Source organism: Chrysemys picta, chromosome 3, assembly GCF_011386835.1.
Source record: "Chrysemys picta bellii isolate R12L10 chromosome 3, ASM1138683v2, whole genome shotgun sequence".
Lineage (NCBI taxonomy): Eukaryota > Metazoa > Chordata > Testudines > Emydidae > Chrysemys > Chrysemys picta.
Genome location: NC_088793.1, coordinates 82,505,725 through 82,521,670, shown reverse-complemented (window position 1 = coordinate 82,521,670; position 15,946 = coordinate 82,505,725). Strand labels below are relative to the sequence as shown.

Below are 15,946 nucleotides of genomic sequence, written 5' to 3'. Positions count from 1 at the left end.
GGACCTTAATTTAATCTTGACACTGAAGGGGACTTTGTATGAGGTGAACCACTTCCAAGACTGAACAAAAGAAAATCTTCCTTTGTGAATTTAAAATGAGGGCTTGGTGACACTACTTTAAAGGGCTGGAACTGATTGAGGGGAAAATGTCTGCTGGATGGAGACTTCCACACCATGATATCTCATCAGGTGCTAATTTTTTGAGTCACTAGCACTACATTGGAGTCAAACAAGTGAATTTATATAAGGTGAAAGGCTTTGAATCCCTTTATCATTCCTCCTGAGCCACTCATACCAAAATCCTGTTTAGCTTTTGAACTGTCAGACTGCTGGGTTGAGCAAGGTAGATTACTAACAGCTGTGATAAGGAAGTATGCATCTGCATTAACACATGTCTATAACATATCTGCACTGTTTGTCCCACAATACTGTGACCCAGAATGCTGCTTTGGTATTTTGCAGTTAATTTTTGCTATTACAAGAGGTAATAGCTTTAAAAACTGAAGAATTGAACAAATGTTTTATGCAAACTACAGATTTCATAGAATTGTACAAATGTATGGTTGCAATGGACCTTGAGAGATCAACCAGCCCATCCCACTGTGCTGAGGCAAGACCAAGTATGCCTAGACTGACCCAGACAGTTGTTTGTCTAACATGTTTCTAAAAACCTCCAATAATGGGAATTCCACAACCTCCCTTGGTAACCTATTCCAGTACTCGACTATCCTTATAGTAAACATTTCCCCTCATATCTAACTTAAATATCCCTTGCTGCAGATTAAGATTACTTGTTGTCCTTCCTTCAGTGGACATTGAAAACAGTTGATCACTGTCCTCTGTATAACAGCCCTTAACTTAGTTTACTCTTGGGGGAATTCTGTGACACTATGTGTGGAGAATTCATGTCCGCTGCAGATTTCTTTGCTTACCCACAGAAAATGACTGGGAAGCAAAGGGAAGCTGCAAGAGCAGTCACATGCACCTCCCCAGCAGCATGGGCACATTGTTTTGGGTGCCTGGAGCAGTTGGGCTCTGAGAGGTCATAAGTACTGTTAGCAGAGCGAGATGGCAAGAAGAGCTCTACCTCTTCTCACCCGTCACCAAAGAAGCCAGCTTGGGCTCCATTGCTCAGAGCAGTTGAGATTCACGGTACCATCAACTCTCTCAGACACTATTACTTGGTTGTGGGCTGTGGACATGGTACTGGCAACACTCTTGGTACCTCAGGAATTTAGCTTTCCTTGAGACCTTGCTGTGTCCGAGACGCCCAACTCACTTGCTTGGCTCCGATACACTCTGAGGACTTCCAGGTCTCTGGACATTCGACTAGTACTGACTGTTTCATCTCATGTTTCTTCCAGTGCTCCACTGCTACAGAATGATTTGGAAGAGGAGAATTCTGATGAAGATCTTGTCTTGGTCTCCCAAATATCTGTGCAAGGTTCTTCTCTCCATTCCTATAGAAGCTCTTTTCCAGAGGTCTCTGAGGAGATTGGTATCACTTGTGATATACCCAGACTTGCTGGTATGACCACCCATAGATACCCTCAACCGTGCAATATGCGCCGCCTCCTCAGCCATACTAGGATCTTTGGGCGGCCTATCAGCAATTCTCTAGGGCCTTGAGCACCACGCATCAAAGAAATAGTCTTCATCATCCTCCCTCTCTAAGAGATGAGAACCTCAGGAAGAAACCTTTGAGAAACAGGAAGTTAGGGTTGATGAAGACATCTCTCCACCATCCAACAGTTGTTCTTCATCCCTGAATGAAGCAATTATGCCACTTCTTCCATCACTGGTGAACGATTTCAAGCAGTTTCAGGACCTTGTCAAAAGAATTGTGGATTCTTTGAGGATCCCTCTTGAGGAGGTTAAAGAATCACATCAGAAGCTGCTTGACCTTCTTTATGCAACTTCATCTGCCTGCATGACCTTGCCTATTAACCTTTGCAGGGTCCAGTGGGGCCTCAATATCTATCTGGTACATCCCAGCCACAATTCCACCTACATGCAAGAGAGTGGATAAGAAATACTATGTTCCATTAGAAGACTCAGAATTTTTATTTTCTCATCTCTCTTCTAACTCTTTGGTGGTTTACATGTTTAATGAACATGGGTGGCACCACCAGCCAAAATCTATACTCTACGACAAGGATCCTAGTAAGCGCCTTTACCTATTTGGTAGAAAAATTGTATGCGTCAGCTACTTTACAATTCAGAATCACCAGCTACCAGGCTTTAATAGTGAAATACCGATTATACCAAGCTGAACTCATTTGTTGAGAATCAACCAGCAGAACATAGAGCAATTCCAGGCAATTATTGCAGAAGGCCCGCTGCTCACTAGAACATCTCTGCATATCTCCCTAGATGCTGCTGATACTGCTGCCTGTTCGATTTCTACAGCAGTAGTTGTGAGGAGTGCCTCCTGGATCCAGCTCTCAAGATTTCCAAAGGCGGTCCAAAATATTGGTTGAAGATGTCCCTTTTGATGGTACTAATCTGTTTGACAGCACAGATGAATCTGTACATGTTAAAGGACTCCAGGGCTACTTTTTGTTCACTTAGGATCTATAACCTACCCATGGGAGAGTTTAGTAAGTCCCAGATGGCGCAAAGATCCCATCCTGCTCAATTCTTAAGTCCCAGAGATCATATGAACCTCAACACCACAGACAGAGATTCCAGAGAAGAAAACAACCCACTTCTCAACCTTCAACCTCATAGACTTCCACCTCAAAGCACCAATTTTGACAGGATGGTTGAGATCCCCATTCTTACCAGCTGAATTGATTCTCCAGCCTTCCTCTCTTTGGTGACCACCCTTATCACTTCCAACAGGCTTGGGAGTTATTCACTATGGACAAGTGTAATCTGGAGATCATTTTCACAGGATACCCCATCCACTTTGCTTTTCTTCCATCTGCCAACCCCCCTTCCCTGTCCCTCTTCACAGACCACTCTCATGAGAACCTGCTATGACAGGAAAAAGACTCTCTCCTACTCCAGAGTGCTATAGAACTGGTTCCTGTGCAGCAAAGAGGGAAGGGGTTTTATTCTGGGTATTTCCTGATTCCAAAAAAGGACGGCAGTTAGAGACCTATCCTAGATTTAAGGCCTACTCAACACCTTATGAAGGCACAAAAATTCTAGACCCCCACCATAGGGCAGGTGAACACCTCAAGAAACCACTCTGTACTTCAACTTCCTGGAATATAGGGCAGTCAGATACACCTGTCTCCAGTTTCTACCACTAATCAGGGGCACACATGAAGCTCATAATGGAGAACATGTCATGCATGTTCTGTATCAACCAGCAAGGAAGGGAAAGATCCCCCTACCTCTGCACTGAGCCTTTCAAGCTTTGGAATTGGTGAATGTGCAATCAGTTCGCCCTCACAGCAGCTTACTTTCCAGGAGTTCAGAGTGTGACTACAAACACATTCAGCAGGCACTTCTCTCAAGCCACAAGTGGAAGATAGATTCCATCATACTTCACCACATATTCCGGCAATGGGGCACCCCTTGAATAGACCTGTTCGCCATGGTGATGCACAAGAAATGTGCCCAGTTCTGGTCCAGAGGTGGGCTGGGTCTCTGACCTTTGGGGGGTCGTTGAGTCTGCTGCATGGGTTCACCCCGACTCCTCTAATATCTAAAGTCCTACTCAAAATAGAATAACTCTGGTTCTGTCCTTTTTTAATAGTTCTAACCTAGCCCAGACAAACATGATTTCCTTACCTGATACAGCTGTTTACTCAATGATCACTCTCCAGGCTGCTCCTAATCTTTTCTCTTAGGAAGGCAAAAAGAGCCTTCACTTCAGTTTTGGAGTTCTTCGCCTCAAATTATGTCTGGTTGATGGGTCATAGGTAAGGCTAAGATGTAGTCACGGGTATTTTTGGTAAGTCATTGACAGGTCACGGGCAATAAATAAAAATTTACGGCCCATGAGCTGTCCATGACTTTTACCAAAAATACCCCTGACTGAATCTCTACTTCTGGGGCCCCACTGCCCCTGTTCTGGAGGGAGGGGTCTGGCTCCAGTGCTGGGGGTTGACTGCCCTCAGCCACTGCTTCCCAGGACTACTCTCCAGATGGGGTGCCTGCAGGCACCCCTGGAGCCACTGCTTGAACCACCCCAAGACCGCTGCTGCTCAGGCGGTCCCCAGGACATCCCTAGGACCACTGCTTGGGAGTTCCTTGGAGCCAGCCGCACTGGCCACTGCTCGGGTGGTCACTGCCCGGGGCCACCTGAGCAGCGGCCAGTGCAGCTGGCCCCAGGACAGCCCCTCGGATTGCTGCTCAGGCGCTCTCTGGGGCCACCCCGATCCGCGGGACCAGCCAGACCAGCCACTGCTTAGGCGGTCCCTGGAGCCAGTTGTCCGGGGCCTCCCGAGCAGTGGCCTGGGTCACTCCAGCAACGGCTGGTCCTGGAGTCAGCCGCACCAGCTGCTGCAGAAGTCACGGAGATCGCAGAAAGTCACGGAATCCATGATTTTCGTGCAAGAACCGCAACCTTTTTCATGGGATTAGAAACAACCTGTTCAGAGGAAGTAAAAAGAGTGCTGTTACACAGCAGAAAACAGTCTACATGCTACACTTACTTACAAATGTGGACGAGATTTGCCTGCTGATATGACCTCAAACACATTCCACCAACAACCTCATCTCTGTCAGATACACTGGACTACATCCTAGAACTAAAAATCTCAGGGCTATCCCCAAGCTCCATTAGAGTCCACGTGGCAGCCATCACTGCATTCTCCAATAGAAGGTTTTTCTCCCACCCAACAACGAGGTTCCTCATGAAGCTTGGAAATCTCTTTTTCCACCAGTCAGATGTCCTGCTCCTGTTTGGGACCTCAATCTGGTTATTAAATGCATTACAAGATCACGGTTTGAACCAATGGCTACCTGCTCGCTCCTCCATTTATCGATGAAAACAGCATTTCTGGTAGCCATCACATTGGCTCAACGAATTGGGGAAATAGTGGCCCTTATGGCATACCTCCCTTTCACAGTATCTTTCACATTATGGCCACACCCCAAGATTTTACCAAAAATATCTTCTGAGTTTCATATTAACCAACTCATTCACCTTCCGATCTTCCACCCTAAATCTCACCTAGGCAAAGAAGAGCGCTGTTACCCACGCTTGATGTCAGGAGAGAAAGACTCCCAAATTATTTCTCAGGCGCAGACAGATCAAAAGAGTCTGCAATCTCTAAACAAAGACATTCCAAGTGGATAGCCGACTGCATTAGTTGTTGCTACCAAGCTTGTCATTTCCAAGCACCCTCAGACATATGAACTCACTATATGAGGTCTGTTTCTGCTTCTACAGCCATGACTTAGATCTCTATATATACGTTTGTTGAGCACTATGCAATAACTCGTGGCTCTGCTTTCCAATGCTGCATTCGACTCGGCTATCTTTTATTCAATATTGGACTCAGCACTGTAGCCCCACCTCTTTAAGGGGAACTGAGTGGTAGTCACCTACAGTGGAGCACCCATAGGGACACTACTTGAAGAAGAAATGGTTACAAACTCTGTGCAATAACTGTGGTTCTTCAAGATGTGTCCCCCTATGGGTGGTCCACTACCCTTCCACCTTCCCCTCTGCTTTGGAGTTTCGAGGTAGAGAAGGATCTGAGGGCAGTTTGCCTGCACAGTGCTATATAACAACAGCACAGAGCACAAGACTGAGTAACTTGTATGCATGGGTTGAACATACATTGCTATGAGAAATTTCCAATCAAAGGCACAGGGGGCACAAGCACACCTGGAGTGGAGCACCCATGGGGGGACATCTCGAAGAATCGCAGTTACTGAACAGGGTGGGTATCCATTTTTTATGGGGTTTAGATGTGGATGGTAAGCAAGTTCTGGCACAAGCATGCATGTGGACCCATGTCCAGTTGCTAGTGTAGACATAGCCTATTGTCCCCTGCAGGGCCATCCCTAGCCATTTTGGTGCCCTATGTAGTCCCCCCAGCGGCGGTGTGTGTGTGTGGGGCCCCAGACCTCCTTGGGGTGGGGAGGGGCTGGACCTAGGCCTCTGTGGGGGAGGCAGGGGGGAACCACCCCCTAGCACTCACCAGTGGTGTGGCTGGGAGCCTGCGGAGCGGGCTGGGTCGCTCCATTTTCTGCTGCCTGTGAGTGCAGGCCTGCCCTCTGCTGCAGTCCTCAGGGGAGTGGGGGCGGGGCTGGGACGGAGCAGGGGTGGAAAGAGGCGGGGCAGGGGCAGAGCAGGGGCGGGGGCTTTGGGGAAGGGGTGGAGTGGGGCCATGGGGAAGAGGCAGAGCAGGGACTGGAGCAGCACAGGGCTAGGGCGGAGCAGGGGCGGGGGCCATGGGGAAGAGGCAGAGCAGGGACTGGAGCAACTGCATACTTTGCATATGGGTAGGGACGCCCCTGGTCCCCTGTACAAGGGAGAGGGTGAGAAGATTCAGCAGACTAACCTGAATCCTAGGGATAGGCTGAGGAGAGTCAACCCTGAATTATGGGTTGTCTAATGGGAGCCCTGTAACCCCTCCACTGGACCCACTTAAATGCCTAGTATGGGGAGATGGAGCAGATAATATTGGGGAATGGTGCTTCACTGATAAAGTTGTGGCCTGGTGCTTAAATCCATCCCTGTGTCTGTCCCCATTCGCCTGTGTGTCCTGCCCGAGTAACTGCAGCTCCTAAGAGAAGCAAATCTAGTATAAAATTAGCTAGCCCAAGGGTAATAAGAATATGATTTCTTCATTCCAAGTCACACTCTTCCCAACTAGAGAAAGTATATATTTACAATTGCAGTTATTCCTGTGTGTGCCTTGAAAGTTCTCTTTTAGGGTATGTCTAGACTAGTTTTTAAGCTCAAATTAATCTAATTTCCAGTTTAACTCGAGTTAGCTCATCTGGATGCTTCACAAATTTTGTTCCAAGACACGCATGTCTCAGCTAAGCCACAAATATGTGTCCTGGTAGAAATATTTACCAAGTCTCCAAACTGGCATTTAACTGGCAGTTGATCAAGTGAGTTAACTGTCAGTCAATTAATTTACTATCTTCCATTGTACGCAGTGTAGTTGTAGCTGAGTTGGTCCCAGGATATTAGAGAGTCATGGTGGGTGAGGTAATATCTTTTATTGGACCAACTTCTGTTTGGGCTTCTGCTTAAGGGATTCAGCCTATGAGGACGAGTATCTAGGGCATTTTGGAATACTTACTAAATCTGAAGTCTTCTGGCCTTTCCTTAAATTCCCTAAAGGTTCATCTGGCAGATACTTCTGCCACTCACGCCCCATTTTCAAGGGGAAAAAGAGTTTCTCAAGAGAATTGCTCACCTGATTCCACCTGTAAGAGCATCAGTTCTGCTTTGGGACCTTAACAGTGTTAACTACTTTAATGGGGTCTCCAGTTGAACCTTTGGCAACTTGCTCCTGGGCATGTTTGTCCCAGAACAGTGCCTTACCATCACAGACCCTAAGCTTTTGATAACATCTCTGCCCACTTACCTATCCTGGATCTTTGCAGTGCTACTACCTGATACTCCATACATATATTCACTCATTACGCCATCACCATGACTTTGAGGGAGTATGTGAACGTTGGCAAGGTCATACTTCGGTCACTGTTTAGACTCTGAGCCCCACTGCCTGTGTTACTGAGTTCAGTATTTCAACCAGTTGTGCACCTACTTTATAGTAATTTAATCTAGGGCACATTTCCCTAGTTTGCTTATGAGACTGTCAAGTGGGACTGTGTCAAAAGTCTTACTAAATTCCAGGCGCTTTAGTATATCATTTCTACCTGTCAAAGAAGAAAATTAGATTGGTTTGGCACAATTTGCTCTTGACAAATGTGTTGACTATTACACATCCTCCTATCATCGTCTAGGTTTGAACAAATTGTTTAATTATTTGTTCTAGTATATTTCTGATATTGATTTAGGCTGACTGTTATATAATTCTCTGGGTCCTGCTTTCCCCCCTTTTTGAAGATAGGTAATATATTTGCCCATTTCCAGTCCTTTGGGACTTCAGCCATCCTCCATGAATTCTCAAAGATAATCGCTAATGGTTCAAGAATTGCTTTGCTGTTTTCTTAATTACTCTAGGGCAAAGTTTATTAGACACTGCTGACTTGAATACACCTAACTTAACTATATACCATATTCTTTAACCTGTTCTTTTCTTATTTTGGCCTGAGATCCTTCCCCCTAGTTGTTAATATTTTTGTTAAGCATCAGGTCTGAATCTTTTTAGTGAAGATTGAAGCAACCACAACAAAAAGCATTATACTAGACTAAAATAAAAGGACAAGGTTTTTAAGACTATGGGAAGGGTATCCACTCCCATAGGAGCACTAGAAAAATGTATTCCTCATAGCTCTTCCACAGTCTCCTTACTATCTTTTTACTGTAGCCTTAAATGCTCCTAGGCATTGCAGTAAAGCCTGTCATTTATATCTAAGCACTGAAAAGGTAAATTAGATCTATATGCTGATGTTGGTTTGGTTTAGCTTGTTTTCTGGTAAGATGTCAATGGATAGTATTGGTTGCTTGAGACCCACCTGTGGTTCAGTCCCTTACATGTCTTAGTTATTTCACGTAGTATGTTGCCATAATGGACAGGTGTTATCAACTTAGTGAAGGGATGCAGTCAACCATCCTCAAATCGTTGTGTATTGCTGGGCTTCTAAGACAATCTTACCCGGTCTCTAACCTCCCATTGATGGTGGACAGCAGTTAGAGTGAGGAGGTCATCCTTCTTCATGTTCTCACTTATTGAAATAACTTGTTTTCCGATTGTAAAGTAAGTGTCTGGGGTCTATTTCAGCCACAACCTTTGCATGAAAAGCCACGTGTTTAGACATGGTACCGAAGTATTTCAGTTGTGCACTTCACACAGGCTGTGCCCTTACCGCATGACATTGAAACAGCACCACTGCTCCACTGACCACAAATTTAAGTTAATTCCTCTTACAGCTTGTAGCAATATCTTGATTTTAGTAAGGCTTTTGACAGAGTCCCACATGACATTCTCTTAAGCAAACAAAGGAAATGTGGTTTAGATTAAATTACTATAAGGTGAGTGTAAAACAGGTTGAAAGACTGTACTCAAAGAGTAGTTAACAGGAGTCAATTCTTGGTCCAGTGCTATTCAGTATTTCCTTAATGGCTTGGATAATGGAGTGGAGAGTATGCTTATAAAATTAGCAGATGACACCAAGCTGGAAGGGGTTGCAAGCACTTTGGAGGACAGAAGTAAAATTCAAAATGACTTTGACAAATTGGAGAACCGGTCTGAATTCAACAAGATGAAATTCAATAAAGGCAAAGGACTACACTTAGGAAGGGAAAAAATCAAATGCACAACTACAAAATGGGGAATAACTGGCTAAGTGGTAGTACTGCTGAAAAAGATCTGGGGGTAAAATGGATCACAAATTAAATGAGAATCTGCAGTGTTATGCAGCTGTGAAAAGGACTAATACACCTCTACCTTGATATAACGCTGTTCTTGGGAGCCAAAAAATCTTACCGCATTATAGGTGAAACCGTGTTTTATCGAACTTGTTTTGATCCACTGGAGTGTGCAGCCCTCCCCCCCCGCCGCCCCCAGAACACTGCTTTACCGCGTTATATCCGAATTCGTGTTATATTGGGTCGCGTTATATTGGGGTAGAGGTATATCATTCTGGGGTGTTTAACAGCAATGTCGTGTGTAAGACACAGGAGGTAATTGTCCTGCTCCATTCAGCACTAGTAAGGCCTCCACAGGAGTACTGTGTCCAGTTCAGGGCAACCCACTTTAGGAAGGATGGGAACAAACGGGGGCAAGCCCAGATGAGAGCAACAAAAATGATAAAAGGTTTAGAAAACCTGACTTTTATGTGAAAAAGTTGTGGAATCCCCATTGTTGGAGATTATGAGAAACAGGACAAAAAGTTGTCAGGTATGGTCTAAGTCAGCGTTTCTCAAATGCGGTCACTGCGACCGCATTCGGCCACCAGGGACTTTTTTTGTGACCACAGCTTCGTAGGCGGTGATTTGGTGTGGGGGGGGCAAGTAGCGTCTCCTCCCCCAGGCTGCCAGCAGGGGTTGGGCCCTGTCCCCCTCTGGAGCCAGAAACGCTGGAAGAGTAGGCAGCTGGTGTGAATTCCCCACCTTCCTGGGGCTGATGGGGCTAGGGCTCCTGGCTTCAGCATTGGGGTGGTGGCAGCAAGCTCGGCCATGGAGCAGTGGGCTCTGGTCCCTGGCCACAGGGCTTCAGCCTGACCCCAGGCTCGCCACCCTTCCCATCACCACTGGCTCCCGCTGCCTCCCCCAGCCCCTAAGCTGCGCCCCCCCCATTGCACCTGGTCCCCGCTGCCTCCTCTGGTCCCCCCTATCCATGGCCCCTGATTCCCTACTGCCTCCCTACCCACCTCCCCATCCAGGGCTTAATTTGTCCCCCAGCTTGCCGGGGCTGAGTAAATTTGCTGTGAAAAGTGGTATTTGTATGTTTGTTAATATCACTTTTCACTATCTCCCAGCTAGCTAGCAAGTTTGCTGCTGTGAAAAATATTAACGAACACACACATGCCACTTTTCACAGCAGCAGACTTACTAGCTAGCAAGTCTAAAACAAAAAAGCAACCAAAAGAAACAACAAGAAAAGACAAGAACATGAAAAGCACCTTATTTTTGTTTCCATTCTATTTAGGTCCAGTAAAGAATAGAGACAACAGTACGTTATTTTGTTTGAGTTTGGAAAAAAAAAACCCCTACATAATTAACTTTAGGGGAAAAAATGCACATATACATGTCCAAATCATTGTATTTTATTTAAGTATTTTAGGAAAAATTGTCAGAGCTGCCACCAGCAAGAGTGGGTGGCCGCACATTGAGACCACCAAAAAATTTGTTGTGAGAACCCCTGGACTTTAGGTTTACTTGATCCTGCATCAGCACAAGAGCTGGTCTTGATTATTTCTTGAGGCCCCTTCCAGCCCTTGATTCTATAATATGTATCAATCATTGGTAGCTTGTTCAGGATACAGATAAACCTTTTTTGCCTGGATTGAATCACAGCGATCATATTAGTCCTGTCTAATTGGAGTTACTTTTGGTTCCCTGTAACATGTTGGATTTAAAAAAAAAAAAATTTAGACCTTGACTGTATTTGAGATCAAGCTGAGCATTGTTGCATTGGGTATATGTGATAAGACACAACATATATGCCTTAAGAGAGCCATCTGTTGTGTCTTAGGTTGGCAGTTGATCATGACTTTGTGGCCCCTAGAGCACTGATGTCTCTATATCTCTCTCTACTTCTTAATAACAAACCTTTCTCAATTTTAAAGGTATTTTTCAGTATGCTCCCGATTAGCTCCCCACCTGTCGTCTCCCTCCTACCCTTCCTTTTTTTGGTATTTGTTCTGCTTGGTTGATCTTATCTGAATATCCTCTTTGCCCTTTTAAAGTGCTTTCCTTATCCTATTTTAATTAAGACATTTGTTTAACATATTTTAATGCTATTGTGTTGTACAGGACTCAGTGTGCTTTGGCAAAGAGGGAATGTATACTCTCTGAAACTACTTCATTGTTTCTGATATTACCAACATTAAAACCAGTTAACTTTTAATATAAATTACTGTGTATAATATACAAAAATCAATGTGTGTATGTTGAACATATTAAACTTTTACTTTTATTCTCAGGTTGTTCCATCAAAATGGTACACATTTCTTCTGTGATTTTGCTGTTTACAAGTGCTTCCATATTTACCAGAGTAGATTATCCTAAAGGACCTTCTCTAACTGCAAATATCAAGAGACAAAAATAAATTGTCTCCATGTTGCTGCTTCTGCTCTTAAGTCCCCTGTACTTTGCACCTGATTTTTCCTCTCAAGTTAAAAAAGCTGATAAATATGAAAAAATGGGGAGCAAAGAGCAGTAGTAGCAGAGAGCATTAGCAATATCTGCTTCTGGCTGAAATAGCAGCATTGTTAATGCTGTGTTACACAGTATTTCTCTACCCTTGGAAGAAGCAGAGTAACATGAAGTCAATTTCTCTTTAGTTTCTGACAAGTCATCACATTGTGACTGTGGTGGGACAAGGTAGATTACCTGCTCTGTTTATTTTCAGCAATGGGAGGGCAATTCCTCTTCTTGAGGCTACATAGGGAACAAGAATTATAGGGGGAAAAAACCTACTCACAGGCAAAAATTCTATGATAAAAGGGATTTAGATGCTCCATTTTCCCGTGTGTATGATTGTGTCCATCATATTTCGTGTATCTTTTTCAGTAAAGAAGCATATACGTTATTAATGCTAATAATAAATACAACTCTTACTTTCACAGACAAATTTGACCAATTTTGGGCCATAAATCGGAAACTCATGGAGTATCCTCCAGAAGATAGTGGATTTCGCTACATCCCATTTAGAATATATCAGGTAGGAGACCATATGAAAAGCCGCATGGTTTACAAAACTGTTGTCATGCTGAGATCTGTCAAATGTAATAAAAGTAAACCAAATGAAATAAGTCCACTTATTTTTAGCTGCAAAGTAAAATTAGGTGGTCTGTTTACTCACATTTATTGGGTTGTTCAGTTGCATGAATTAACTGAGGGAATAGAAGAAAGTCCATAGAGCATGTTACTCACACTTGATCCTAATAAGTAATTGCTGCTCATTGTGCCAGAAATAGGTGCACAATACACAAAAGTATGCTAAGTGCTTTACAGACAAATAAAACAAAAGCTTAGCCTGGGTGTTTAAATTCATATCTCTGCTAGACACTAAAAATCATGGTCTTGATAAAGTGACTGGATTTATGACTTAATGCAACAGTCTGTAACCCATGAACCCCCCTTTTTTGTCCTATGACTACAGAGGAGTTATTGGATCACTTCATCTTGAATGGTCTCTTACAATAAGTGTTTAGCATAGGTAGTTAAGGATCAGTTCCACCTGGTATTCAGCTGTGACAAAGGGCTTGTCTACACATAGAGCACTGCAGCGGCAGAGCTGCACTGCTTTAATGAAGAAGCAACTATGCCGACGAGGGAGCTTCTTCTGTTGGTGTAGTTAATCCACCTCCACGAGAGGCGGTAGCTCTGTTGCTCTCCTGTTGACATAGTGCTGTCTCCCCCGGGAGTTAGGTCGGTATAATTATGTTGCTCAGGGTTGTGGATTTTTCACATCCCTGAGCTATGTAATTACAGTAGAACACCAGAGTTACGAACTGGCCAATCAATCCCACACCTCATTTGGAACCGGAATTATGCAATCAGGCAGCATTAGAGACAACAAAAAAACAAAAGCAAATACAGTATAGTACCGTGTTAAATGCAAACTAAAAAAAAGGAAAGCAGCATTTTTCTTCTGCATAGTAAAGTTTCAAAGCTGTATTAAGTCAATATTCAGTTGTAAACTTTTGAAAAACAACTATAATGTTTTGTTCAGAGTTACAAACTTTTCAGAGTTACAAACAACCTCCATTCCCGAGGTGTTCATAACTCTGAGGTTCTACTGTATACTAATGTTAGTTTGTAAGACTTAGGGTATATTTACACTACATAATTTAAGTCAACCTAAGTTACATTGACATACAACCATCTAAGGCTTTGGCTACACTTGCGAGTTACAGTGCAATAAAGCCTCCCAGAGCGCTGTACCTCACTCCCCATCCACACTGGCAAGGCACGTACAGCGCTGTGTCTCCGCAGCTACAGCGCTGCTGGTACTCCACCTCCCCGAGAGGAATAACGTTTGCTGCACTTTGGCTACAACTCCCGGGTGTCAGTGTGAACGAGGAATTAACTTGCTGCGCTGTGATAATCCCCTTATCAAGTGGCCACTCTTCTCATTGTTGTGATCGCCTGCAGGTATGCTGCAGGAATACGGAAGCGACGCTCCATTTCAGAGAGAAAAAGCAAACATCTTGCTGTTTGCTTTGAGTGAGTGAGTTGAGTGAGTGAGAAGCAGGGGTGGCAAGGGGGTCTGAACTTACAAGACGGCATGCTGACACACTCTCAGCACCCCAAAAACCCACTCTCCCCCGACATACACACAACACACTCCCTGTCATATTCCACCCCCCCCCCCCATTTGAAAAGCACGTTGCAGCCACTTGAACGCTGGGATAGCTGCCCATACCAACTACCTGAAAGGGGGTTCCAAAGAGGAAGGAGCTCGGCTGTTCTCAGTGGGTGGCAGATGACAGAACAAGGAGCAATGGTCTCAAGTTGCAGTGGGGGATGTCCAGGTTGGATATTAGGAAACACTTTTTCACTAGGAGGGTAGTGAAGCACTGGAATGCGTTACCTAGGGAGGTGGTGAAGTCTCCTTCCTTGGAGATTTTTAAGGCCCGGCTTGACAAAGCCCTGGCTGGGATGATTTAGTTGGGAATTGGTCCTGCTTTGAGCAGGGGGTTGGACTAGATGACCTCTTGAGGTCCCTTCCAACCCTGATAGTCTATGATTCTATGATTCTATAATGTACCGCTCCCAATGGAGCTGCAAGTGCCGCAAATGTGGCCATGCCACTGCGCTGTCAGCGCTTTCCCTACTCAGCTATACGAAGGCGGGTTTGACTCACAGCGCTGTACAGCTGCAAGTGTAGCCATACCCTAAGTAATTCAATGGCTTTTGCATATCCACACTATGGCCTTGTGTCGGTGGTGCATGTTCTCACTGTCAGTGTTGGGCATCGTGGGAAGGCTTCTGAAAGACAACAACAGTTGATGTATGCACCGCAGTGTCTATGCTGACACTGTGTCAACCTAACTACATTAGCTTAAGCGCTACGCCTCTCGCAGAGATGGAGTTAAGTCAGTTTAGTGGGGAAGTAACATCAGTGGGAGCTACATTTTAGCATGGATGCTTGCGGAGTTAGGTCATCATAAGCTGCCTTATGTCAACCTAACTCTGTAGTTTAGACCAGGGCTCAGCCTCTGAGTACCTTTCCCAGACCTGAATAAGAGCTCTCTGTAGCTCAAAAGCTTGTCTCTATCACCAACAGAACTTGATCTAATAAAAGATATTACCTCACCCACTTTGTCCCTCTTATAGACAAATAAGAAATTATCCCTACTTGAAGAACTTGCTGTAGTATCTGCCCTTGAAGGCTCCACTGTACACAAAACAGGCAGAGCTCATCCTCAACTGAAGAGCTGGAGGCAAGCATTTCAGGAGGAACATCTTCCTCAGCCTCTGCATAAGCTGCTTCTTATATTCTGTCATTATAGGCCCCATGAGAGAACAAGTGGTGTAGGTAGTGTCTGAAAAATTACTCACCTTGCTAATTTCACTTGGGATGTCTGTTGCTCTTATCTGTGCTAATAACGCTACTTTATTTTGAAAAGACAAGTTTTAACACAATAAAATATTACTTAACTGTTCTTATAGCATACTTAGTATGTGAATTTAATGTGTAATATTGAAAAAGGTGCAAATTTAAGTAAGCTCAAAAAAGAATTGAATTAGGTTATTAGAAATTTTCAGTGATGCATTTTTCATACCTTTGTGATAGCTGGTAGTATGGAACTGCCCTGCTACTATTGCAGGAGTCAGAAAATTTTTTGTAGTTCATATAGCGAGCAAAGCCAATGCTAGTCAAAGCTAAGCTAGTCAATGACATTGGGTCTGCCTCCCAGCTTGTAAAGACAAGAACAACCCACACTTAGATTGTTGCACATTAAAAGGTAGCAGAAAGTAGTTCTTTGTTAAAGTGTAAAATTGTAAATCGTGGTGGCTGATTCAGAATTAAAAGTTCCTCCCTTTGCAAACTATACAAAAATTGTTTAAAGACTGTCTATGTACTCTAGTCAGTCTGTTTTATAAACCTCTTCACGTTAAATTACGCATTTACCTATGTCATTCCGAGAACGTAAGAACGACTATACTGAGTCAGACCAATAGTCCATCTAGCCCAGTATCCTTTCTTCTAACAGTGGC

The 15,946-nt window shown here is 44.2% G+C and overlaps 1 protein-coding gene across 16 annotated transcripts in view; it reads left to right on the top strand.

Moving 5' to 3' along the window:
- ATG5 (autophagy related 5) overlaps positions 1-15,946 on the top strand; it is a 144,487-nt gene that overhangs the window by 71,679 nt on the left and 56,862 nt on the right. For all 16 annotated transcript variants that reach the window (XM_024102451.3, XM_024102452.3, XM_024102453.3 and 13 more), the window contains one exon: positions 12,346-12,440. In XM_024102451.3, the coding sequence (XP_023958219.1) occupies positions 12,346-12,440 (95 nt within the window). The remainder of the gene's footprint in view (positions 1-12,345; positions 12,441-15,946) is intronic.